Source organism: Neophocaena asiaeorientalis, unplaced genomic scaffold (assembly GCF_003031525.2).
Source record: "Neophocaena asiaeorientalis asiaeorientalis breed wild unplaced genomic scaffold, Neophocaena_asiaeorientalis_V1.1 scaffold505, whole genome shotgun sequence".
In the NCBI taxonomy this organism is placed as follows: domain Eukaryota; kingdom Metazoa; phylum Chordata; class Mammalia; order Artiodactyla; family Phocoenidae; genus Neophocaena; species Neophocaena asiaeorientalis.
Genome location: NW_020174704.1, coordinates 3764559 through 3792408, shown reverse-complemented (window position 1 = coordinate 3792408; position 27850 = coordinate 3764559). Strand labels below are relative to the sequence as shown.

Sequence of the window (27850 nt, the reverse complement as noted above, 5' to 3'; positions counted from 1 at the left end):
CCCCCCCCCCCCTTTCCCCCCCCAAAAAAAAAAAAAAAAAAACCTTGAAATGATGATTTGACATTTTCTTTTACCTATTCCACAGAATTTATTATGTATGGGCTTGGGAGATATAAGTGACAAGGCTTCAGATATTAATGTGCTGCTACCTGTAACAGAAAAATTGCTTAAGATCTGTCTAAAGTAGTCTAAGATAGGTAACAGTGACTACTGTTCTCAACATACATAAAGCAGTATTAATTAAAGGAAAAGTATCTTAGAAACTATGAGCTCTACCCTTATTTTAATTAGCATTAAGACTATTCTGTGTTTTACTTTTTCATTAATAAATGGATTTTCCTATTTTCCCAGATGTAACAAGGAGTGGGAGTGAAGTAGCATTTAAGAAAATACTTCTCTAAAATGTGTAGCCCTAAGTAATTGTTAAATGAGGCATGTGATATTCTTTTTGTGTATAGTATAAGAGAGAAGGTATAAAAGAGTAAAACCATTCTCCCTATTAAAAAAAAGGTAATTTCAGTACTTTTGAAAAAGGGTTCTGTTGTAATCTCAGAAATGGAGGATGCAGTTAGGTTCTCAGCTAAAATATACAATCAACTCTGTGTGAAAGATTACTAGAAGGAAATACAATTTAATAACTAGTAAAATGCATGCAGGAAGCAGATGGAGAAATCAGATACTATTTGTTGTGAGAGATCAGGAATGAATAGCAGATCTCAGAAAAAACGGATAGTACTTTTCCATCTATTCTAAAGCTATAATAAGTAGTTGTACTTAGATCTTGATGCATAGTGAAAATTGATTTTTGAGCTATTCTATTTTTTATTTCTAAGGTTTTACTTATAGAGTCAATAACCTAATTTAGCTGGGAATAATCATTTTTTTATAGTTTTACAATTAGTAATGGAAATATTGTTAGCTTTCTTTGCAACTCATACTTTTCCAAGTAAGTGAGTAGGCATGACATTTCCACAGTTAACAATTATTTCCATTACATACAAATTTTCCTTGATATAGAATTATTTTTGTGAGAGCAAAAATAAATTATGGGTGTAAAATTTTTAGTTGTTTTTTCTTCCATGCCTTTCCAAAATAGACAATTTTTAGCTTAATTCTACTGGAGTTGTGGTTCACTTGATTATAAAGACCTTTCCTGAAAAGCTTGTGTAAATTATAAGGATGATTGGATTTTTATTAAATATTTATTTTTATAAAGGACATTCTGCTCAGTATCCATTGTTCAACAGAGAAAAATTATCCTTTCCTGAAAGATTTTTTTTTTATCCACTAGTTTTGATTTCCAACTATTTGCATCATCCAAGTTTGGGAGGAAAAAATTGTCTATTATTTTTTGATTGACTTGTAGAAAACAAGTTAGAAAATTATTACTCAAAAGAAATGCCACTATATATCCTATTTTAACAGTGTTTTCATTGGTTATTGCTATTGGACATCATTGGCGATTTTGGTGACAAACTAACCATGGAGACTTTATGGTAGGCAATAAATGAATTACCATCTTATTATATATATTAATGGAACCTTATTTGCTTGTAGGTTGCTTATTTTTGTTTTTTCCTATGGCTCATTTTTATTACAGGAAAGAAGAAGCCAGAGATCACTTTTATGTTCCAGGATGAGATTGAAGATTTTTTACGAAAACATTTACAAGATGCCCCTGAGGAGTTTATTTCTGAACTTGCTGAGTACTTAATAAAGCAAGTATAAGAACATATGTTTTCTGTTTTATAATAGAAATTTAGTGAGTTATTACTTAAAATTTTTACCAAGATCATAGAAAACATAATTTAGGTGTTTTCTTTTCAATCCTTAAAATTTAACCTAGTCACCAAATTCCAGATTTGTTTGCTTACAGAAACAGTTCAACAAACATTTAAGTGCTTTGGGCAAGGCAGTTTCGTCGGAAATACAGGGCAGGAGTGTGGAGGTGGTCTCCTTCACTCATCTTACAGTTCTAATTGGGAGAAAAACACCAGCACTGATCACTGGCTGGTCTCTAACACTGCATGAAAATACATCTAAAATGAAGAAAAGAGTATTTTCTATTTGACAGAGATTAAACAGTGCACTTCTAGGGAGAAAATAAAGTAACACACTGCCCTCAAAGAGAATAAAATAGACAGCACTACCTTATAAGTGAACCAGGCTAAATTTATTTTTATACAGAAATAAAAGAAATTGTGTATAACTTGACTACTGCTAGCTAACATGGTTTTCCCCCAAGTTAGTCTCTATGTGTAAGCTTCTCTAAATGCAATCCAGGAGCCTAGTGCATCTAAATTTTTGAATTAGAACAGCTTTTGTGAGTGAGATTTTTTAAAAACTTAAGTGAACATTCTTGTGCGTGAATACATTACATAATTACATTTTTTGTATATAAAAAGATGAAATAGTTACTATTAATCATTTGCCATAACTTTTTAAAATAATCTATTCTGAGTTGGGCATAAAAACATTTTTTAAAAATACATATCTTTTATAGTACATTAGAAATTGAGAATTTGTTATCATTCCTGAGGATGGGAAACAAATGTATAGGCTGCTGTTCTCCAAGTTAACTTTAAAAAGCTGCTCTGAATTGAATTTGAACTGAAGCTTTTGTTACTGTTTTTCTTATTGTCTTTCATGCAATAACTTTTAGTACTTTAAAACAGAGAAAAGTAATTCATTGAAGTTAGAATTTCTGGAATTTGATGGAAAATTCTTATTAACTATTCCCCAAATTAATCTTATTTGTTTAACAGGGATCGTTTTTAAAGCTTTATTTGTATAGAAGCAAAATTTCTTATCTACATAAACCCAGTACATTTTAATAAACTAAATATATTTATCTCATGCACAGACCTCTAAATAAAACTTATCTCGAAGTGGTACGTTCAGTATTCATGTCTTCAACTTCTGCCTCTGGAACTGGCAGGAAGCACACGATCAAGGACTTGCAAGAAGAGGTTTCAAACCTTTATAATAATATTCGATTATTTGAAAAAGGGATGAAGTTCTTTACAGGTATTATACTTAACACTGTTTTTTCGTTGATTCTCATAATTGTCCTTGGACATTCATTTTAATGAAGCACTTTTATTTTCCAGATGATACCCAGGCTGCTCTTACGAAGCACTTGCTGAAGACAGTGTGTACTGATGTCACTAATCTCATTTTCAACTTCTTAGCTTCGGACTTAATGATGGCAGTAGACAACCCTGCAACCATTACAAGTGAAGTAAGTTAGTGATTTTCTTGCCACTCTTGATGTGTTTTGCTTTGAAATCCAAGCATGTTTTATTTTCTCACATCTAAAAGGAAAATAAAAGGAGTTTTTAGGAAGAAATCTGTCAGATTTTTAGTTCAAGTTTAGTACAGTATATATACAGTTGCTACTAGGATTGGTAATATAGCCAGTCTATTAACAGTAATAATAAAAGTAAGGAAATACTAGTCATTGTGTCTGGGAATGCCTGTAATAAATATAGCATGCGTGCTTGGCCTTCTACTTCCTATTATTGTACAGAAAGCAACAGGAAAACGTTGTATTATCTCTGAAAAAAAGTAAATAAGCTGAGTAGCCTATAAAACGTATTATCTCTGAAAAAAAGTAAATAAGCTGAGTAGCCTATAAAATCTTTTTTTAAGCTCATCAGATGACTCAGATTGGATTTAATTTCACCAGGTAGCTTGCAAAGAATGAGGGTCACTATTCAAAGAGGGGTAGGAAAGAGAGACGGGACAAATGAACTGGCTTAATTTAGGCAGATCTTCAGAGAGAAGAGGTGTCCATCATAGAAGCTGGAAGTAAAGCAGCTGAAATTTTAACAGATTCTTAAAGGTCTAGGCTAGCATCACAGTTTAGAATCCCAGGAAGCACCCAGAACAAGGAAAAAAAAGGGTAATGATGCTTAGTTACTTTGGAATCAGCTATTTTATTTTTTCCTGATTATTGTTACATCACATCCCTTTTTCCTGCTGAGTTGCAAGTCCCTTATCAGTGTTTTGACTTTGCAGTCATTTTCATTTCGTGACACCATCTCATTTATTTAGACTAATTCCAGTTCATTTTCTTAAATTCTAATCTCAAATTCAAAGCTCATCTCTTCCCTTCTTGCAATGTAAGGTGGAGCTATGGCTCCCAGTTGCCTACAGGAGGAAAGGTATGGCCTATCCCTAGGAGTCCTCCTCCTCTTCTTCCTCACCCTAGATCTACTTAAGGTTGGAGATTAGGAAGAATGAAAGAGACAGCAGTGCCTTCATAAGACTGACTGCTATCACTGGCCTTGATCTAGGTCAAACCAAATCAGTCTAATGCTTGTGGCTTCTCGTGGTGTGGCCTTTGTTGCATAGGTGGGATAGGTTGTTTTGTGGGGATGTTTTTAGTATCATGTGACTCCTTCTCATAGCAAGGACTCCCCCTAAACCTCCAGATAAAGGTCCATTTATCTCTCCTACCCCAGCAAGGTACTGTTTCCCTCCCATTCTTTGCATTGAGCAGTGATTCTCAACTGCTTGGATAGTTCCATGTACCTGCCTACATGCCAGCCTCTGCTGTGGGAAGTACCTGGGGTCCTTCCCATGCCCTTTAAGGGCCACAGGAGGATTGCTGTAGCATGGGGTAGGAGTCAATAGGTTGGTCCAATCTTCTAAGACATACTGTAATTTTCAGGGCCTGCTGGCCAAGCCATTCCAATAAGGCCTCCTCCAGAAATTTTGCACTAGAAGGAGCCCTAAGACTCTGGTCAAGAATGCCACCAAACTTCACAAAGCACAGCTGTGTGGAGAGGGGTGCTGAAAAGGTTCCACACACTAGACAGTATAACAAGCAGCCATCCTTCTGTGGTTCAGGTCCCCTCGCTCATAGGCATCCTGGATCTTTATGGCCTTCTGGATCTTTATGAGTGGGGCTCCCTCACTTGGCCTTAGAGAAAAACACTCTTCCCACCACAATAGAAAAAAGCAGGAGCAGCCTCTTACCCAAAATTATTTTTCTTGCACGATGAATGGTGTGTATATGCTCATTCACTCATGCGCTCTGTTTTGTCATTCTTCTTCTTATACTGCTGGAGCAGATGGGAGGAGTAGCGGCTGCATCTAGCGTCTTTGACTGACTGTTGACTAGCATTCTGATTTTAGAGCGTTTTAGCATATTTTTATCCCTAGTTTGTGGTCTAAAATATAAGAACAAAGATAAATTTCACTCAGCATTCTGTTACAATAGTAAATACTCGTTTTTTGTTTTGCTTTGTTTAAACTTATATCCAGTACATGTCAAAGGCACAATTCCAAAGGAATTTCTTTTGCCCTATAGGTAAGAAAAAAAATTCTAAGTAAATTATCAGAAGAAACTAAAGTAGCTCTCACAAAACTCCATAGCTCTCTGAATGAAAAGGTAAGTGAAGTTTTATTTTATTTAGATATTTGGGCTAGAATTTGTGATCTTTGAATAGATAGATTTTTATCAGAATAACTGAAATCTAAACCTATTATCCTGCACTCAGACACCTCTTTGGCAGGTGAAGGAAGAGACCAAGCTGGGGGCATTTTACCCTCTAGTCCTAAATCACAGCTTCAAACTTCATGACAAAATGACCTTTTTAAAAATTATATCCAGGTTGTAAAATTATAAAATGGTATTAAATGAATGCTTTTCTTTAGGCTACCTGTTTTATAAAAGTAAATCATGGTATTAAATACCTTTTCAGAGCATAGAAGACTTTCTTTCTTGTCTGGACTCTGCAGCAGAAGCTTGTGATATTATGGTGAAAAGGGGAGACAAAAAAAGGGAAAGGTAACATTGAATTAATGTCTGAAATTTTGTATCTGAAATTGGAGTCTATCTGAATCTTGCATAGAGAACTGTTGTGTCTAAATGGCTGTAGACCTTCAGTCATAGTTAGTCTTCATATCCTCTCTCTGACCCAATAGAATAAGGTAGCAGAGTTGCTAATCCCATAGTTGATCAAGCCTGGGAACTTATTAGCTTTAAGACCTTTATAGGAACGCTTATTTAATCTAATGCACATCTGTTTGATCCCCAACAATTCAAAATAAAAAGCATACTTTGAGTATCCCTGCTCCATATATATATATATGTTTTTCTGTCATTTTCTGGCATATTAGTTTGTCCATGCTGTTTAGGATTATGTGTGTCTGTATCCCCTAAAAAGTCCTTTAAAATTGTCATGGAACTAGATTAATTAAACTAGAGATGCTAAAAGTGAAAACAGAATAGAAGAATTGAAGTTGGTGAGAACTTGTTAAAATATGATAATGTATTATTTTATTTTTGTTTAGGCAGATACTGTTCCAGCATCGACAAGCACTGGCTGAACAGCTAAAAGTCACAGAAGACCCTGCTCTTATTCTGCATCTCACATCGGTTCTGTTGTTTCAGTTCTCAACCCACAGCATGCTCCATGCACCTGGAAGATGTGTCCCACAGATCATTGCTTTTCTGAATAGTAAAATTCCAGAGGTATTACATTTTCGGTGCACTTGAAACTTTTATAGCTTTTAGATTCTGACTATTTTGAATGGATAGATGTGAATCATTGTGAACACTAAGACACAAAAAACATCATCTTCCTGCTTCCAAGAATGGAAACAGTGAATTAGGAGGTTGATTTTTAAAACTCAGCATAGCTCAGGAATCTTTCCATGGTAAGGAATATTCTGAATCTGGAAATTAAGCTTTTGGAAGAGAAATAATAATGTTCAGTCTTGCATTTCAGTTTATGCAGGTTTAACCTGTCCTTTAAGGACCAGCTCAAAAATTCTTATCCTGCACAAATTCATCTGAGAAACTCTTCAGCTAAAGGTAAATTGGCTTCTTTGAACTCCGTATCACTTTGACAGTATCTTTGGTGATAGAAGCTAGTTCAGTCAACTTACATTAAAATGACCTGTTCATGTTTTATCTCCCCCAAACTGTAAATTCCTTGAGAGCAAAGACCTTGCTAGATTCAGCTTTCTAATTCTATGGCCAGTAATTTGTAAAGATGAAGACTGTCAATGTATTGGGTTGGCCAAGAAGTTCCAAGATGGCTCCAGTAGCGGTCAGTTGTCTTTAACTTTATTTGAAACAATATTGTTAGATTGTATTAAGACAGCTGTCATATCAGTGTGCTGTTAAAAAGAAAACATCAAAATTGGTGAATTTTTGTGTAGCCATTTTAATATTGAAGATGGAAAAAAAAAAAGCAACATTTTCGGCATATTATGCTTTATCATTTCAAGAAAGGTAAAAACGGGCTTCCTTGGTGGCACAGTGGTTGAGAGTCCGCCTGCCGATGCAGGAGACGTGGGTTCGTGCTCTGGTCCGGGAATATCCCACATGCCGTGGAGGGCTAGGCCCGTGAGCCATGGCCGCTGAGCCTGCACGTCCGGAGCCTGAGCTCCACAGCAGGAGAGGCCACAACAGTGAGAGGCCCGCATACCGCAAAAAAAAAAAAAAAAAAAAAGTAAAAACACAACCAAAACACACAAAAAGATTTGTACAGTGTATGGAGAAGGTGCTGTGACTGACTGAACATGTCAAAAGTGGTTTGTGAAGTTTTGTGCTGGGGATTTCTCGCTGGACAATGCTCCACAGTCGGTAGACCAGTTGAAGTTGATAGCAGTCAAACTGAGACATTAATTGAGAACAATCAACATTATACCATGCAGGAGATAGCGACATACTCACAATATCCAAATCAAGCGTTTTTCATCATTTGCACCAGCTTGGTTATGTTCATCGCTTTGATGTTTGGGTTCCACATAAGCGAAAAAAACCTTGACAGTATTTCCGCACGTGATTCTCTACCGAAAATGTTCCATTTTTAAAACAAGTTATGATGAGCAATGAAAAGTGGTGTGAAACAGAAGAGATCATGGACCAAGCGAAATGAACCACCATCAACCACACCAAAGGCAGGTCTTCATCCAAAGGTGATGTTGTGTATATGGTGGGATTGGAAGGGAGTCCTCTATTATGAGCTTTTTCCAGAAAACCAAAAGACTAATTCCAACGAGTACTCCCAAAGAGACCAACTGAAAGCAGCACTAGACGAAAAGCACCCAGAATTAGTCAAGGGAAATCACATAACCTTCCATCAGGATGACGCAAGACTGCATGTTTCTTTGACGACCAGGCAAAAGCTATTACAGCTTGGCTGGGAAGTTCTGATTCATCCACTGTATTCACCAGATATCACACTTTCAGATTTCCATTTATTTCAGTCTTCACAAAATTCTCTTAATGGAAAAAACTTCAGTTCCCTGGAAGACTGTAAAAGGCACCTGGAACATTTGTGTTCAAAAAGAAAAAAAAATTTGGGGAAGGTGGAATTATGAAGCTGCCTGAAAAATGGCAGAAAATAGTGGAACAAAACAATGAATATGTTGTTCAATAAAGTTCCTGGTGAAAATGAATTTACTTTAAAAACTGAAGGAACCTTTTGGCCAACCCAATACTTTGTTCTACAGAAAATTAAATCATGTTTGTTAACTTTTCTCCTCTTTTCACAGGTTCAACATACTCTTTTAGTAAAGTATCAAGGTTTGGTTATAAAGCATTTAGTCAGTCAAAGTAAGAAGACTGGGCAGGGAGAAGATCCCTTGAGTGATGAATTAGACAAAGAACAAGAAGATATCATCAGTATGACTCGTAAAGAGCTTCAAGAACTTTCCTCATCCATTAAAGACCTTGTTGTCAAATCCAGGAAATCATCAGTAACAGAAGAGTAATGATTTTAATTTACTTAATGTTGTCATACAGTAAACGTTTTTTCCCCAAAGTTAAAGGTGAGTGGTTACAAAAAAAAAATAACGCATTTCACAGTCCGGAATCCCCCACCCAGTAGCACTTCCCACACTCACAGTTCAGTTAAAACAGTAGTGTTGTATTCATTGTAAATCTTACAAAGATGTGAATTTTTGTAAATTGGGTTCTCCATGGAAGATTTCTTTTTCACATTATTCTAAAAATTATACATTTCAGGTTTATTTTCTTTCTAGATGCTGAATGAAGAATAAATCTTCTGCTTTTATCTCTAGGAAAGGACTCATTCGTTGTTATTGGATTTGAAGTGACACGTGTAAATTTACACATATTAAGCAGAAACTTAAAATGCAGTCATTTTTTTTTTGGTGTTGAAAATAGTGTTTTTACTTTAAAATTAATAGAGAATGGTTCAAACCTAATACAGAAAATTGCAAAATATTTTTTTATTACTAAGCCCTCACTCTTATTTCTGGCAGATAGATGGCTTCTCATCTCCCCCACAAGAGTGAACTTTTATGTGGCTGGGAGGTTCAGGGATGTGTTTACAGGTACAGAAGAACACCCGAGGAGCCCATGCACTGCTGTGCTCTATTCTAAAGTACGATGCTAACAAGAGTGAGAGAAAAAATATAATTTACTACTGATAGGTGTAAGTCACATTTTAACATTGTAATAACTAAAAATTTAATATAGTTTTTTTAACCCAGTTTGCATTTCTGAATTTCATTTTTTATATTAATAGTCACCATCACCTAATACTTTGTTGTAGGGGATCTATAAGTGCATTTAAATCATTAGAACTTTTTTTTTTCAAAATAGAAACGCTTATTTAAAAATAGGTGTTTTGGGGCTTCCCTGGTGGTGCAGTGGTTGAGAGTCCGCCTGCTGATGCAGGGGACATGGGTTAGTGCCCCGGTCCGGGAAGATCCCACGTGCCGCATGCCGCAGAGCGGCTAGGCCCATGAGCCATGGCCACTGAGCCTGCACGTCCAGAGCCTGTGTTCTGCAATGCGAGAGGCCACAACAGTGAGAGGCCCGCGTACCGCAAAAAAAAAAATAGGTGTTCTTGTTCTGTAAAGATTAGTAGTAGTTAAAGACTAAAATAGTTCCTTGGAGTAATCATTTCAATCAGATGAGTTTCAAGCAACAATTTATTGTATATAAAAGAGGAACTTATTTAAAATAGTAAATTAAATCTCAAATATTTTTTTTAAATACTGTTTTATATAATACCTTATGTGGCATTTAAAACTATTTTTGAAAATGTTTGAATACAAAGATTGGTCTACCTCTACACTAATTCTAGACAAAGTATTAATATTGAAAGAAATATAATTTGCTAAGCAAAGTTGATAGGAATGTAACAAACTAAAAAATATTTTCCATTGCTAATTTCCTATTAATATATTTTCATAAGGGCAAAGGAAGAAAAATGACAAATCCTCTGTGAACACAAATTCCAATTCATTTGTTGATTCAGCTTCCAAAATACTGAACACCCAACCTGATTTTTTATTGTCTTTAAGGACCTTACCATTTATGCTTCAAGAGATATCAAAGTAATCCACATTTGAGTCAAACTAGATCATAGACAATGAAGCAAATAAAAGCATTTGACTTTGTTAATTTGTGAAAATAAAAATAGAAGAGACAGTGAAGCAAATAAAATATTCTTATTTTGTTTGCATGAAATTTGTTTCATCAAAATGGTTATTTTTCCTCAGTAAGAGCAGTTTTAATTTTTTTGTAAATAAAATTATTTAGCTGATTTCATATTAAAAATCTAATTTCATTAATAAAAGTTGTTCCATGTTTATCTACTATGATCTTAATGGGCAGATTTAAGAAGATTTAAGAATGTTATTTAAAATAAAGTCTGTTGTTTCTGTTAAATTTTATGTACTTTGAAGACTGTTTAATTACTAGGATTAATTGATACATATATGTATTTACATTTTAAAATTCTATTCTGAACATTTTAAAAGGATTTTGTTATATTTTTCTTACACAAAAATAATTCCATAGTCCTTGCATTCCTTGAAAGTTTGCCATTTCGTGAACCATTTCACCTCAGTAAATCATTTTCAGTTAGCTAGTTTTCAGCAAATGTATAGCTAAACTCTCATCTGCTACTTTCTACCGTTGCAGATAATGGTAGATATTTGAATAATGTGCTCAGGTATTCATATTCATGTGTTCCATCTCCAGACCATGTGTTTTTGAATAGTCAAAGGAAACTCACTTCTGACCATCAGAAAGATTCAGTGAATAGTAGTATATCTTACCAAAATTAGTATATTTTCCAAAAAGACCTTAATGCTAAATTAGAACAATAAATGTAGAAATTGCTTAACCTGAATGTAGAACCATCTTGAACTTTTTGGAGAATGCATTGATACTTTAGTCAGACCATGAAGCACCAAGGACGAGGTCAAAGTGCAACAGTGAGCTGAAGAAGAGTGTGTGAAGAAACGGTTCATTCCTTCCTCAGAAATGCCACTTGACCCATGGCCAAATGGATTTTTTTTCTATCAAGAGCTAATTTATGTGAGTTGGGATAGGGGGTGGGGACGATGGAAGGTTTGCTTTCTTTGACTAATACCAGTGAAGTCTTTGACCCAGTGTACATGGGAGATGAAAGAAAAACACATAAGCTCTGAGATGTACATTTTCTACAGAACCTAGGAGCACTATTAAAGTGGCTGTTAAAATGATCTACAGACTCACTCAAGTTGCTCCACGTTGAAGGCCACACCAAGCCAACAGGAGAATAAATAGAACCCAGGACTCTACAGCAATCAGAGAAGAAAATCCAAATTGGAAAGGAAGAAGTAAAACTGTCACTGTTTGCAGGTGACATGATATTATACATAGAAAATCCTAAAGATGCTACCAGAAAACTACTAGAACTCATCAATGAATTCAGTAAAGTTGCAGGATACAAAACTAATATGCAGAGATCCATTACATTTCTAACAATGAAATATCAGAAAGAAATTAAGGAAACAATCCCATTTACCATTGCATTGAAAAGAATAACATACCTAGGAATAAACTTAACCGCAAAAGACCTGTGCTCTGAAAATTGTAAGACACTGATGAAAGAAACCGAAGCTGACACAAACAGATGGAAAGAGATACCATGTTCTTGGATTAGAAGAATCAATACTGTTAAAATGACCATACTACTACCCAAGGCATTTTACAGATTCAGTGTAATCCCCATCAAATTACCAATGGCATTTTTCACAGAACTGGAACAAAAAAATTTTTAATTTGTACAAAAACACAAAAGACCTCAAATAGCCAACATAATCTTGGGAAAGAAGAACAGAGCTGGAGGAATCATGCTCCCCAACTTCAGACTATACTATAAAGCTACAGTAATCAGAAAAGTATGGTATTGGCACAAAAACACATAGATCAATGGAACAGGATAGAGAACCCAGAAATAAACCCACATGTTTATGGTCAATTAATCTACAACAAAGGAGGCAAAATTATACAATAAAGAGAAGACAGTCTCTTCAATAAGTGGTGCTGGGAAAACTGGACAGCTACATGGGAAAGAATGAAATAAGAATGTTCTCTAACAGCATACACAAAAATAAGACTCAAAATGGATTAAAGACCTAAACATAAGACTGGATACTGTAAAACTTCTAGAGGAAAACATAGGCAGAACACTCTGACATAAATTGCAACAATATTTTTTTGGATCTGTCTCCTAGAGTAATGGAAACAAAGGCAAAAATTTTTAAATGGGACCTAATTAAAAGCTTTTGCACAGCAAAGGAAACCATAAACACAATGAAAAGACAGCCTACTGAATGGAAGAAAATATTTGCAAACAATGCTACCGACAAGGGATTAATTTCCAAAATATACAGTTTATACAGCTCAATATCAAAAAAGCCCAATAAAAAAATGAGCAGAAGATCTAAATAGGCATTTCTCCTAAGAAGACATACAGATAGCCAACAGGTACATGAAAAGACGTTTAACATCACTATTAGAGAAATGCAAATCAAAACTACAATGAGTTATCACCTCACACTGGTCAGAGTGGCCAGCATCAAAGTTTACAAATAATAAATGCTGGAGAGGGTGTGGAGAAAAGGGAACCCTCCTACCCTGTTGGTGGGAATGTAAATCAGTGCAGCCACTATGGAGAACAGTATGGAGGTTTCTTTAAAAACTGAAAATAGAGTTGCCATATGATCCAGCAATCTAACTCCTGGGCACATATCCTGAAAAGATGAAAACTAATTCAAAAGGATACATGCATCCCAGTGTTCATAGCAGCACTGTTTACAATAACCGAAACATAGAAGAAACCTAAATGTCCATCAACAGATAAATGGATTTAAAAAATGTGGCATATATATGCACACACTACTCAGCCATTAAAAAGAATGAAATACCATTTGCAGCAACATGGATGGACCTAGAGATTGTCATACAATCAGAGAGACATATAATTATCACTTTTCTTTGGTGGAGTAGTTTGAGAAGGGAGCAGGAGGTCATAGGTTTGATACGTGAATGTAGATTACCCTCTCAGGAAGCACAGGTTTAATAAAGAGGGTAATGGTTCCATAGCTAGGTGGGGGCATAGGCGATTTTATACCTCCTCGACTCCACTTCCTCACCTATAAAAGGAGAAAAATAATGCCTGTCTAGCCATGGTGTCATGAGGATTAAAATCTATTACTAATAATACTTTATGTTAGATTGACTGTTTTATAATAGATTGATTCAGTGAGAGGACAGAAGAACAATTTGCTGCTAATCACCATGTTTTCATTTTCATCATATCTTCATCATCAAAGTCGGGTGAATAACAACGCACAGAGTTGATTGGCTTTATATTTCCCTAGTTCAGGTTTTTTGATTGTATGTAACTGAGTTTGTCCTCAGAAGATATTAACATATCATTCCTTTGGCACTTAGAACAAGGACAGTTCAAGTTTGGTCTGAGCATAAATGGAGTTAAGGCGGAACATTTCCTCCCTCACCCACCTTTACAAACTGAAGAAATGGCCTCTGATGGAGAGTTTAAGAGCAAATGTCACTTGCTTTATGGATCATTGACCCACTGAGAATTCCTATTGTGGATTAGTTCAATATTCAAACATTTCTTTAGATCCAACTCATGAAATATCTAGCCACTTTTCAAGTTTTGACTTAAGATTTCAAAAGACTATCTGAGTCTGTGCTTAAATGAAGTCATACAGCTGTGGACGTGACATAACAATTGTTGCCAGCTCATAGGGAAATAGGCAACAGCAGGGAATGCCAGGTCCACGGTACTGGTGCAGGAAGCAGGCAACTACTTTGAGTTATCCTAGTCAAGTCCAAGGCTCAAAGTTAGCAAATTTCCCAGGAAGGCAATGATAGAAGCCACAAACCACAGTTCATCTCTCAAGCTACCAAAAATGCTACAGGTGAGAACATGGGGCCACATCTCTTTCCAGATATTTCAAAAGAAAAGCTCTATAGTTCAGCCATTTCTAACCTTTAAGAAGGGTTCTGATAGTCACTGAAATAACAAAACAAAAAACAGGAAATACATCATCCTTTATAGAAATTTTTTTTATTTAAATATGCCCTCAATTTAGCCTAGGCAGTGGGAATGTCTTGAGTGTATGTGTCTGTATGTGCACTTTATATTTTAAACTTTCTGGAGATTATCCAGACATTTCAGATACTAATTCTGGCAGGAGTTCCCTTTAAAGATGTCCTGCAGAGAATTTGTTACTCATAATTTTAAGTAAAAATTGACAAGGAGTGCTTTCTCAGCCCAGTAGGAATCAGCTATGTACATGTCACAAGACTTGGAGGAAATTCACACACCCTCATATGGTCTTCCACAAAGTTTAAAAAGCTGCAACTGGGAGGGACCTTCAGATAGTTTTGGTGGCCCATTCTGTTCCTCTTGGAGTTGACATATGAATGTGTTGGAGGGGAAAGTAAATCATCATATATTCTCCTTTCATATTGTTTAAATCCCTGGAAGAAGCAGCTTTAAGAAGAAGTAAGTTTTGTTTTCTTTAATGTTTTCTTTGTGTTTTTAATGTGGTTTTTATTGGCTTCTTTAATTTTTTTTTAAGTACAAGAGATTCTTATAAACTTTCTAGTGACTGCTTAAAAGAAACTTTGTAGTGATTTGTTTTTACTTAGCAAGTAAGTATATATCTAGAAGTTTCTTAGAAACTTTTTAAACATTTGAGCCAACAGTTATCAAATTTTATATGCTGAGCTTTTCAGATTTCTCATTTCCGTGCCATGTGTATTAAGGCAACATTGTAGCCAGATAACTTTTGAGTTGCCTCCTTAGTTCTGAAAATTGTCTTTATAATTGGAAGTATAAACTTCATTGTATTCATAAAAAAGGAATGACTCCATACTGGAGTTTTATTTGGCTTAATTTATTTGGATGACTATCACTAAGGATATTTTATGGCTGGATTTACATATCCAGAGCACAATTTAAAGTTATTTACAGATTTTAAGTGAGTTAGTGAGATTCCTGCTATTAAACAAAACAAAACAAATCTGCCTATTTTTCACAAGCAGGCATCAAGATAATTCCTAATCTTAGGCTTTCTAAGATTGAATTAAAATGTCTGTGTTTCTGACCCACAGAGATATTTAATACACTGAATGAATCTAAAGCATTGCTTCTTGAAACTGGGATAGCGTAACATAAGCAAAAGTATGCTTCCCATATGTGTTTATGCTTTTTCCCTCACTATTTTAATCAGACCCTTTTTGGTGTCTGTCATGCATTCGAAAACCAAATGCAACTCCTCAGTTTGTCAATTTTCGTTTTGGAAATGTAGGAACTAAAAACAATCATTAATAAAATGTGTAATTCTTACAAATAAAATGTAAGAAATTCCTCAAGCCATTTTAGCCCTCATTTCACATTCACAATACTGTCGTGTATAAATTCCAGCATGTTTATTAGTAACGTATATGGATTAAAATTTAACACAAATATTGCAAATATATGTATCACACAAGATATTTCTTAACATATTTATGATATGTGCCTAAAGCCATAATCCAAATTGCTTGGTGGGGAAGGTAAACTCTGATGTCTGTTTTCTACACTTGTTCTATTTATTCCCATGTGTTATCATTAGTTGCCAATCCTGGGGCTGTTCTACCTAAACAAGAGCAGCAGATTTGTGCTTTAATGTAACATTACCTCAGGGACAAGTCTACCTCTTATTTTTATTATACTTGCCAACAACATTCTGAGTAAAGCTGGATTAATTTGGGTTCCTTAAGCAAGCCTAGTAACTTTCTACTATAATATTGAAAATAAAATTTTATCTAGAACATGTTGGAGAAGCTTTGATTTGTTTTTTCACATTTTCAATCTAGGAAACATGATCTCTTTAGAATTGAAAACCAAATACTTGGGTTCACATGGAAAGTTCTGAATCAGATGTCAGCTAAACAACCGTACATTTCCATGTTCTTGTAATTACCTTTTTCCTCTCTCATTGTCATCATTTTTCTTGGTTACCTTATGGTACCCTGGAAGGAGCTGTGAAAAGAAGGAGGGGAAGGAGGAGGTAGAAGACTCCTTGCTGCCATAACACCTTGAGTCCCTCCAAAATGAGCAGCTTGAGCATTATCTATCTCCACATTAGACCACTTTGGGGTCACAGATTCCCTTAAGAATCTGATAGAATCAATGGACCCTCTTCCCATTAAAAAAAAAAGCCCATTATAAATAGATTTTTCCTTGACATTTCTGGGGTTGATAGACTCTTGAAACCTGTCCTTGAGTATTCTTGAGGAGTCCTGATTATGAACCACTATTCTCCATGAAACCACAGACTTCAGCTCCAGACAAACCCTGGGGTTGGTGGGTTTACCAAATCTTTAAAAGGCTTACGGTGGAAGTATGTCTAAACTGTCTCTCTCAACTGTCCTCACCTGAGGACAGGTAAGGTTAAGGTAAGGATTTTAGCTGAAGATGACATTTAAGGGTTAATTTTCAAAGCAGATACATAGTTAATTCGTAGCCATACTTGTTCTGGGCAATGTGTCCACTGAAATAAAAGTAGAAGGTTCAAGTATCAGAACAGTTCCTTTCGTGGAGAGTAAGGCTTAGAATGGAAAGGTGATAGGATTAAGCCTCTAGAGACCCCAGAATGTGGAACAGGTGACTGCAGTGGGACCTTCCTGTTTCTCTGGCCATTCTCCCCAATCCCCATACCGGCCTATTGGTAGACTGGAACATGAAAGGGAAGATCTAAACTAGTGCCCATTACCTCATACCCTCTGCTTCAGGGATCATAATCTTTATTCTTTCCTTCTTTATTGGCTCCTCCTATCAACATTTAAACATGTTCAAATCCCCCATCTTGAAAAGCTTCTCCTTCATTACTGAGCTCCTCCACTTAACCTCACTCTTCAGCTTCATAGCTCAATCTCATGAAAGTATTGTCTACACCTTGTAAAGAATCTCCACTTTCTTAGCTCCCACTTCTCAATCAACTGCAGTCTGGCTTTGGTCCCTATCAGTTCCCCTGCCTCTCACTGAAGTGACTGATCACTAGTGTACTGCTAAATCCAGCAGACGTTTCTCATTATCTTCTTAGTATCTCAGAAGCATTTTACCTTATTCTCCACTTTCCCCATCTGGAAACACTCTTTACACAGGGATTCCATGGTATCCAACTCCTGGTTTTCCTCCCGCCTCTACGACCACTATTCTCAGTCTGTTTCACAGATTCCCCTTCTTCCCTACACATCCTAGATTCCCTTTCTCTTTCTGAGCTAAATGTCATTGCTTCAATTACAATCTATTCTACATGACTGAGTCCAAAATCTTTATGTCCAGCTAAGATATCTTTTCTGAGCTTCTGAGCTTTATGTCCAATTATCTGCTGAATACAGGACTGCCCAGAGCAGGCTTGGACCCCAGTGAATACAACGCGGGAAGGGAAGGGGCCTGAAGGGCAAGCCAGGTAAACTTTTTGACATAGAATTTCAAAATGTTCAAGTAATGTATGTGGTTTCTCTGTCCTCTGTCTTTGGACCTGGCTGAACAGCTCTACTTGGCTTTCCCACAGTCCTCTCAAATCTCATTTTAATCTAAAAGTAAATTCATCATTCCCCTGTCCTACTTTCCACCCTACTTCCCCCGTGTTCTCATACAGAAAATGACATCATGATACAAGCCAGAAACTGGAGGTGAACTAACTCCACCTCTCCCTCAACTTGTATACCCAAAGAGTCTCCAGATTCTGTCCATGCTACCTCATACATTCACCAGCTTCTCTCCTTTGTCACTGCCATCTTCTTTTACTTGGTGAACAGTGGCCCTTTCATGGGTCTCTGTGCCTCCAGAATTGCCCTCTTCTGCTGCATTCTCCACAGTGAAGCCACTGAAACTACTGGTCTAAAACCAGATTTGATTTTGTCAATCTCTTACTTCAAACCTTTTCCTGACTTTCCACTGGCCTTAGGATAATGTCCAGATTCCTTCCCAAAGTAAAGAGAAGCAGTAGCGTTTAGTGGGTTATAGCAGATGTCCCCAAACTTTAAAGTGCTCAGGAACCACCTCTGGGTCTTTGTTAAAATGTAGATTCTGGTTCTGTAGGTCTGGGTTAGTGCCTGAGTTTTTGCATTTCTAACAAGGGCCCAGGTGATGCTGATGATACTAGTTCATGGACCACACTTTTCATGCTAGATTGGCTGGAGCTCAAGTCTCAGCTGTATTACTCACTAGATCTGGGACCTTAGAGGAGTCAGCCTGTGTGTCTGTCATTTTCCTTGTATATGAAATGGAGATCATGATGGTATAACTTTTTCTTAGGTTTCTTAGGTTTGAAATGAGGAATCAATGTGTTATATTAAAATTACAACAGTGTCTGGCATAGAAAAAGTGTTAAGTGCAAGTTGTTATTATTACTAGTTAAGACCCTGAATAATTTAGCCTCTACCTTCTTCTCCCAAACAGTTTTTACTACGGCACTGACGTGCGCACAAAGGTGCACACGTGCGCACACACACACACAACACACACACACACACACTCATTCTCTCTCTCTCTCCCTCTCTCTCTCTCCTGCTCAGTCATACTAAATGACCTTCAGCAGATTAAGAACTGAGCAAATGCCTCTCTTCTGCCAGGCCTCCATGGGCAACAACTAGTTGCTCAAGCCAGAAACTAGAGATGAACTCCACCTCTCCCTCAATTTATATACCCAAAGAAGAGCTCTCTGCATACAGACCTAACTCACCCTAGTCACCCTCAAGTGCTCCCTTCTCTGGAAAGAACTTACAGACCATCCTCCACCCAAATGTGTTTGGTGCCACTTCTGCATATCCTCATACTACCAATGTGCCCTCTTGGGCTCACATTGTAAACTCATTTATTTATCTGTATCTCCTACAAGACTGTATGCTCTTTTAGAGAAGGGACTGTGGCAATTACCGCTGAATTTCTAGCATCCCACACACTGTTGCAGGCTTCAGATGATCAGTAAGAATCAATGCATTTTATATACACATTTCTAAAGCCCCATAAAATGAGACATGGAGTCAGGGAACAGAAAGATTTAAGATCTGGTTGGAGTAAAGGGAAATATTGGATATAATAGAATGAGCTTCTCTCTCCAACTGCTGCCTCTGGGCTGGACTGTTAACCCACTGGAAAGGAAAAACATTTCTTAATTCATTAAATAAATATGCAAGGCTAGAAAGTCAGTGCAAGAATGACAGAGAAGAGAGTCAAAGCTTTGAAGTCTGGTCCATGTTGAGTCTTCTGTGAACTCGGGCACATCAGTTTGCCTCACTACTTTAAAGATGGAATAAAAACACCCATTTTGTAGAATTTTGTTTTAGAGTAATGCTGTCAGTAGTCATTTTTGCTTTTATCTCTTCTCAAATTCTGCTCATACAATTCTGTTGCTACTGGACCTTAAACCCATCTCACTTGATTGTTGGCAAAGCTTTGAGATTTTCCTTTGCTTATTCATTTTGCCAGAGCAGTATCATCAATGGACCCTGAGTTTTATTTTTCAGTAGATCATTTTGCTGTATCAGATTCTCCCCTCTTTAAGAATACGCTTTGGGTTTTATTTTCAATTTAATTTTAATGATAGTACACGCTGAAGATGGTGGGGAAATGGGCTTCTGGGGTTCTTGTCTTCCAGCTTGATTCTGTCCTTTTTAACGATCCTTTATATTTAATGATCCTTACTGTTCATAAGACAATTTAAGTAAAATATCATAATCATGTAATTCCTAATACTTTTAAAAAGACTATTAATAGTTGTCCCGGTCAAGGTATCAAACTATCATTTTTTTGACAGGGCCAGAAAGTCATACATACAGGTCATTCATTCATTCATGTATTCACTCATTCATTCACCAAGTAGATCAAGTCAGTATAGTATCTACAGAAACATTGGTCAAGCTGTTCAATTTTGCTTATATCATGAATCCTTGCACTGTGCTGATGACAATTTCATGGGTGAACAAGGAGATGCCTATCATAAAGTTTGACCAAAGGCTTCTCAGTATAGAAAAATGCTTTGATGTTACGTAAAATTTTTTCTTCCCATAAAATTCAGCACTTCTTTAACAGATTCATGTGTATAATTTGCATGCAGGAGAAAAAAAAAAAAAAAAAAGCATCTGACACCAAGCTGTAATGCCACCTAAAGGAAGTAAGATTTAAAAATGATTTCTGGTCTTGTAATTACATTCATTCTATTAATTTGTTCCCTTGAAAATTTCTGCAGTTATACTATTACAGAAGATTCTAATCTTTGAGTTTTTTTTTTAAACTGAATGCACTCGAATTTTGTTCAATACTTTTCCTTATTTTCAAAGTGATACATTATGCATTGTACAATTTAAAGTAATGAAGAGTAAAAATCTTTTTTAAAAATCTATAACTTTAATCAAGCATATTTTCTTCTAAACTTGTCTCCTACTCTTCAAACATATTTATGTGGTTGAGATCACACTAATTATTTAATTCCTACTTTTTTTTTTCACTTAAAGCAATATCAGGAGCATTTTGCCACATCATTAAGTACTTTTCCAAACACCATGTTAATGATTTCTAATATTATTTTTAAAGTCATTTAGTAAATAATTTTAGATGCTTTTAAGCAGTGCACAGAAGTCCTTTTCAAACCCTAGTTAAGTGTAATTTAACAAACATGCAACAAAATATGACTAAAAAACACAAAATGTATTTTATGTTTTCTGTAGAGTCAGACAGGAAACATTTTAGGTTTCAAAACTAAGCAAATCTGCCATAATAGTTCAAAAGTAGCCATGGACTGAGGATGTGTTCCAGTAAAACTTTATAAATACTGAAACTTGAATGTCATATAATTTCAGATGTCAAAAAAAATATATCCTTCTTTTGATTTTTTTTTTGATCACTTAAAAAAGTAAAAGCTATGTTTAGGTCTCAAGCCATGCAAACACAGGTTGTGGCTAGATTTTGGTTCTTGGGATGTAGTTGGCAACCTCCACTCTACAGCCTGGTTCCAAGAACCCTGGCTTCATCAGGTCTGAGAAAGTTCTGTGAACGCAGGAATATGAATATATTTTTAAGAAGAGGTAAGTAGCTTTCATTAGGTGCTAAAAAATTCTTAACCTAAAAATGTTTAAGAATGACTGTTCTAGATAATATACATGAAAGCACTTTGTAAACCATAAATCATTATTAGAATACCTATTGGTACTTCACTTATGATATTTTTCACTTAGGCACCAAATGATCTGAAAAATTGATTAATAAAAATAAATATATGCCATTATCAGAATTCCACCTGAAAAACTGATACTCAAACTCAAAAAATCTTATAAACTGTAACCTAAAGAGCAACTAGATAACAAGTTAAATTACCAAACACATTTAAAACAGAATTATTGGTTATTCTGATGACGGTAATTAGAATATTTATTATTTTGTTTGGTTTTTGACTGAGCCAAGAACTTAGAAATAATGCTATTCATTTCTTCATTTTGTTTCTGTTAAGTTTTAAACTACAAACCTAGCATAATTAGAGAATCCTAATTTACCATCCTGGTTAATAAAAACTGGTATATATATTATTCTCTCTTTTCTTCCCTCCTGCCACATACATATACGCATGCAGTACAGCAAAAGGACTTAGGAATAAAGCCACCTTTATTGTAATATATGTGTGGATTTGAAAAGAGTTCTAAGACAACTGTGAAATAGACACAAGTGTCATATATGAATCCATTTATTATCAACGTTATTATTGTTAAGGCTGGGTTGGAAAACAAAGCTTTTCCCTGAGACTGCCCCTCCCATCCTGAACTGAACTTATTTGCAGTGGGGCAGAGAACTCTAACCCAGTGCCCCCTCATGGGGCTGGGCAGCTATAGTGGGCTCCCTCCAGGAAGGAGGGCAGAGTTTAGGCCTGTGCACTGGCAAATCCCACTGGAAGGAGGGGAAGGGAAGTGAGTGGCACTTGAGCAGACCCCTTTGCCCAGTTGCTTCTCAATTAAGTCGCTCCCCAGGTAGAACAGAATCAGTGAGCCAAGGGACCAACATTTTACCCCCAACACTTTCAAAAGAGAGAAATTCCTTTAAATGACCAGTATAGAAACCTGAGGGAAATGAGAGGTTCTTTTATATGATTTTTCATTCAAAAAACGATTCCTGCTTTTTTGTATAAATGCAAGTTTAATTTTAGTTTAGTATAAATTTAAGTCATCAATGTAAAGTGTTAAAATGCCAAGTAAGAGAGATTTCTAGTTGACAGCATACATCCCAGACCTGTGTTTAAGGGTATGGTCTTCAGGTGGCCAAGAAGAGAAGAGTGGGCAAATATACATTCATAGCAATGTGTAGTTGAGTTTTTAAAGCTCTGACATGTAAAAGTATCTCATTTTGTTAAGTGACCTTTTGCCTATCCAGGTATGGATAAACTGCCACCCTCCAGGTGTGGTCCCTCAAGCAGGTCTAGCAATGCTCTCTGCCTGGTCCACACTCCCAGTGGGCTGCTTCCCCACATCCACAACTGTGTGGATTCCCCACTGCTCTTCCCCACCTTTTCTTAGAGACTAGCTTTTATTCCATCTTCAAGCTACAGCTCTAGAAGTGTTACCTGACATTTTCTAGAAAGTTCCTGAAATTTCCAGGGCACCCTGTGCCTACGTCCAAGCATTTCCAGCTGCCCTCTCTTCTTTCTCCCCCCACTCCCTCTCATCCACAATATTTAGTGAGTGCCCAGCACATGCTGATAATACGCTAGACACCAGTTAGTTTGGGGGTAATATAGCATTTGTCCCGCCTGAAGCTTACTGTTGAGCAGGAAAGACGATTAACTAGGGCTACAGAGCACAGTGTGTGCTGAAGTATGGAGAGCCAGGGCCCTGAGCTGGTAAGACTGATGGGGTAGAGTAATTATTTGTGAGCCTGTCTCCCATGCCAGAGTGGAGGCTTTTCACAGGGAGAGGCCTGGTTTACCTTCACTGCCAAGCACTGTTTTGGCACTCAAGAGCTCTTTGTGAAACCTACAGAAGTAACGTTCACTGTGTTCAGAGAGCTGTTTGATATTGTTGGGTTTAAAACTGAAAGAACCAGGCCAAGGCAGATGCCAGATTTTGAAAGGTCTGAAATGCTAAAGAGCTTGGACCAGGAATGGGTCACTGAAAGTAGTGTGATTTAAAGACAGTCATTTAAAGACTCTGGGTCAGCATCTATTTATAAAATGGGAGGGGAGTGGCTGTTTGGCTCTAAACAGCCAAAAAAAGAAGCTTGTTAAAATTCACTTTGATTAGCACTGTGGGTATTTCCTTTTAAGTATTTACAAAAATTGATTTGGAAGGTATATTCCATTTTTCCTAATTTTTCTAGAAAGAAATACTAGCTCTATAAATATCCTCTTTGGAATTTAGTTTCTATCCCTGTAAAATGAGGAGCTAAAACTGATCTATCTTTTTTAGTTATGTTCTATAGTCAAGAACAAGTGATTCAAAGGGAAATAAGTTTAGCCTTTTGATTTGTGTTAGGATTTCATTTAATTTTTAAAATAGGCCATTTGGTACAAAATTCAAAGGGTACAAAAGGCTATATACAAGTGGAAAGTAAATCTCACTACCTTCCCTGTCTCTTCATCACTGTTTTTGTGGTTTCTTCAAGAGTGACTAGGTATCTTTAAGTTAAATGTCGGTTAATGAGAAGGTAAGTTTGGTTTTGATCAGTACCAAATGTTACACCACTATTAGGGTAACAAATTATATATAGTCTTAAAATTTTCTGTCTACCATTACTTTAATTCCTATATATTCTCAGCAAGGTTTATTTTTGCATAACTCATAATTGTTTTTAAGGTATTTTGATATGTATTATCTAATTTGCTCTAAAGCACCATCTATGGGTATGATTTACAACATTCTACCTTATAAGGCAGAATATAAATGTCATGTTTTCTGCCACATACGTATTTAGATGCTGTCAAAATGCCAAATGGGATGCTGATAATGGAGTAGTTTTATAAACTGTTACTATGACCTGTCCCCACAAAAATCATGAAAATGATCAACTGAGAGTTAAGAATTTGGAGAATGATTGGAAATTGTATGCATATGACAAGGGGCACTTATGCCTTATGGCCAGCCCTCAGAGGCAGGCTGCTGGGATTGCCACCCCCATCCCTGGGCAGTGAAGGGCTAGGGAGAGCTCCTGCTACGGGCTCATAGGAGTCTAAAGACTGCAGTGACTACTATTGTTGAAAACGGAATAAAAAGTTCCAAAGAGACATCTACACCACACCTGTATCCACTTATTAAACTGCTGGTAGACTTGAAAGACATAAGACATTTGTTATCCTCTGACTTGCCTTACAAGTTCAGAGGAAAAGAGTGAGTATCTGGTGCCTTGTCCCTATAAATCAAGAGAAGAATGTTTACCTAGCATACTTAGAGTCACTAGGGAATCATAATGATGCCTCCCAACAGAAAATTCAAAACTGGAGGTGCTTCAGCTTATTTTCTTGGTCTTTAGCCATCACCACTTTCAATAAAGTAGAAATCCTTTAAAAATTACCATAAGTTTTATCTGCAACATTTTAAAAGATCACCCAGTAAGTGTGGGGGCACTTCCAGGCTCCATTTGGAGTATAGAAATGAGTAAGATACAGTGCTCTCAGTGAGCTTATATTATGGTCATAAGGAATACAACAACCCCCCTTCCAAAATTTATAATACAAGTTAGAATATAAGAATTATCTAAGAGAAACACAAAGGGGCTTCATTGAACATACCATAATACAACTCATAAATGTAACTCATATACTTTATATATACCTTATAATACAAGCTCATATACCCTAAAATTCAAAAATGTCTGCAGCTTTAGAACTTTTTGACAGACTCTGTTTCGGAAGGCCCAGAAATGAGCTCTTTCATCATTGTGTTTTATGAAGCTGAAGAAGGTCATAAACCAACATAATCTATAATATGCATTAATGCCAGGATACATGAAAGCCAATATATTATATAGCCAGACTTGTCTTATTCTCAGGAGAGAATTAAGTGATTGATTATGAAATCTTATTTCGTGCTCTTAAACGACTGAACATTCTTCCCAATTCGTTTAACTGGAGTTGTCATTTTTAAGCCATTTTTCGATTTAGAAAACTACTTTATAGGCTCTATTAGATAAAGAATACATCTATCATTTTATATTGGCCACCTTCCAAATAAAGCACGCTCTTCATTTCATTGGACAGTTTCTAACACTATCTTTCATCAGAATAGAAATGGTTTATTTCTCATATTTAAAAACATTTACTGGAAAGAAAATCATGGAAAGTATGTTTTGCTTGGTTCTTCTATGTTCTAAGGAGCACGTACTTTTAGGTTTTCAAGATGACATGGGTTTAAGATGCATCGACACCTGTGGGGATTGGAGCACTTGGCTCAGCTCCTCTAAATTCCTGGGTCCATGGTTATTACCCTAATCTGCTCTCAGGCACTGTGTAAATTGAATGTGTTTGCCATCTTCTTAAGGTGAATTAATTAAAGACAGAGTTTTCTCATCACTAATTTTGGAAGGAAATTAGAGTTTATTTTAAAACACCCAGGAAGGGACTTCCCTGGTGGCACAGTGGTTGGGAGTCCGCCTGCCAATGCAGGGGACACGGGTTCAATCCCTGGTCTGGGAGGATCCCACATGCCATGGAGCAACTAAGCCCGTGTGCCACAACTACTGAGCCTGTGCTCTAGAGCCTGCAAGCCACAACTACTGAGCCCACGTGCCACAACTACTGAAGCCCACGCACCTAGAGCCCATGTTCCTCAACAAGAGAAGCCACCACGATGAGAAGCCTGCGCACCGCAAGAGTAGCCCCTGCTTGCCACAACTAGAGAAAGCCTGTGTGCAGCAGTGAAGACCCAACGCGGCCAAAAAAGCAAACAAACAAAAAAACCACCCAGGAAAATAAAATAGCTGTCTTGGTTTTACAGTGATCCAGTCACAATGTCTTTATAACACATGACATTGAACTCAAAAACTGAAGGAATAAACGGTACAAAAGATATTGCATTTCCTGTCTGATGAAGTACATTCCACTAGACCATAGCGAAGTTTTCATGTGATCTTGTGAACTCAAATACCTGGCCCTGTGGGGGTGATTCATATGACTAGCATGTGTTAGAGATTCAGTCCTTCCACAGGAGACTTAGTTTCTACAATGGCAAATCACACTTCTTGCTAAATATGCTTGCATTTGTCAATAGATGCAAGGGGAAGGAGGTAGAAACAGTGTTAAATAGATGAATCAATGAGCTCCCTTCCCACTGCTGAGAAAACAGCTACTAGGGCTCAGATACTGATAGTAGTTAATGAGCATGATGAAGGTGATCTTCAAATAGAAAGGAAAACCAATGAAACAAAGCAAAACAAAACAGAACAAAAAAACTGACACAACTACTACATTTAGTATTCCATACAGTACTTGTTGAATTTTTCAAAAAGCTTAGAGATGGGTGGAGGGAATACTCTCTGATACTTATATTAGATCTGCAGTGATATTTAGATTAGACTCCATCTCCAGAAAATGAGGTTGATTTGGGGGATTCACATGCAGGAAACATCCTGTCCCTACCATGTGCTGACTCTGTGCTAAATACATTTAGATAAATCACGGCTTTTAGTTCAGTCCTTGTATATACCAAACCCCAGCACTACATGAGAACTCAAGACTTTGAGGAGATCCTGAGGCAACCTAGGAACTGTATTTGCTCTTCCAGAACACCTTTTACAGAAATAATAGCAAGGCTACAGGAAGTAGAAGGAATGACAGCTTATATCTATTGAAATGATAGTGGTTCCTTTGGGATAAAAACTGAGGCAAGCCTAATGATGGGTTTAAAAGTAGGAAGTTGGTATCTGGATAGACAGAGATCTAGATAATCCAGCTGCACCTTAAAAGGTGGTATTCTTTATGTCTTAAAATTTTTCTTATATCTCAGTGAGGAAAAAAATCAAAGATGGTATTAAACCTATATATTTTTTGAGAGTCCTACTTTTTTATTTTGTAAAGAATATAATGTTTGATAAAATGTGGTTACACTTATGTATTACCATGAACTACAATGTACCTGTTTCAGTAATCACTGCCATAATTACATGATTCTGAACGTAATCCCTCCAAGAAAATCATACAAAGCACATTTTTCCTTTATTAGTATCCACAGAACAAATTAACCAGATGGAAAGCTCTCGTCAGCTGTTCTGGTTCATGGGAGACCAGTGCCATCAGGTCTCAGGAGAATTCTCATTTGACCTCTCTACACAAGACATTCAGCTTCCAACAAACTGGGCTTGTGAATATGTCCCTAGAGACTAATAGCAAGCATTCCACCACAATTCTGTGATGCTTGTTTTAGGTTATTTTTGATTGATGGCCTGAAGTTATGGCTTTAGTTATTTTTTAAATTGGTTAGTTTTCAAAAGTAGTGTTTGAGGGGTCTAGAAAATAGCCTCCTTCTTCAAAATGAGAACTACACTTATAATTGCACTTTCCATCAAGTCAAGTACAC

The 27850-nt window shown here is 36.5% G+C and overlaps 2 protein-coding genes across 3 annotated transcripts in view; both read left to right on the top strand.

Annotated features, from left to right (window-relative positions):
- Positions 1-8805, top strand: part of UFL1 (UFM1 specific ligase 1) — a 50150-nt gene extending 41345 nt beyond the window's left edge. Inside the window, exons 13-19 of the mRNA XM_024759326.1 lie at positions 1601-1718; positions 2864-3027; positions 3111-3241; positions 5318-5398; positions 5712-5797; positions 6304-6484; positions 8518-8805. Coding sequence (XP_024615094.1) covers positions 1601-1718; positions 2864-3027; positions 3111-3241; positions 5318-5398; positions 5712-5797; positions 6304-6484; positions 8518-8736 — 980 coding nt within the window. The 3' untranslated portion in view covers positions 8737-8805. The remainder of the gene's footprint in view (positions 1-1600; positions 1719-2863; positions 3028-3110; positions 3242-5317; positions 5399-5711; positions 5798-6303; positions 6485-8517) is intronic.
- Positions 8806-14073: 5268 nt separating this feature from the next.
- FHL5 (four and a half LIM domains 5) overlaps positions 14074-27850 on the top strand; it is a 36712-nt gene continuing 22935 nt past the window's right edge. The window contains exon 1 of one of the 2 annotated variants that reach the window (XM_024759313.1): positions 14074-14220. The gene's annotated coding sequence lies outside the window, so the exon portion shown is untranslated. Of the gene's footprint in view, positions 14221-14278; positions 14815-27850 lie in introns of those variants that run through there. The other variant, XM_024759312.1, reaches the window with a different exon arrangement.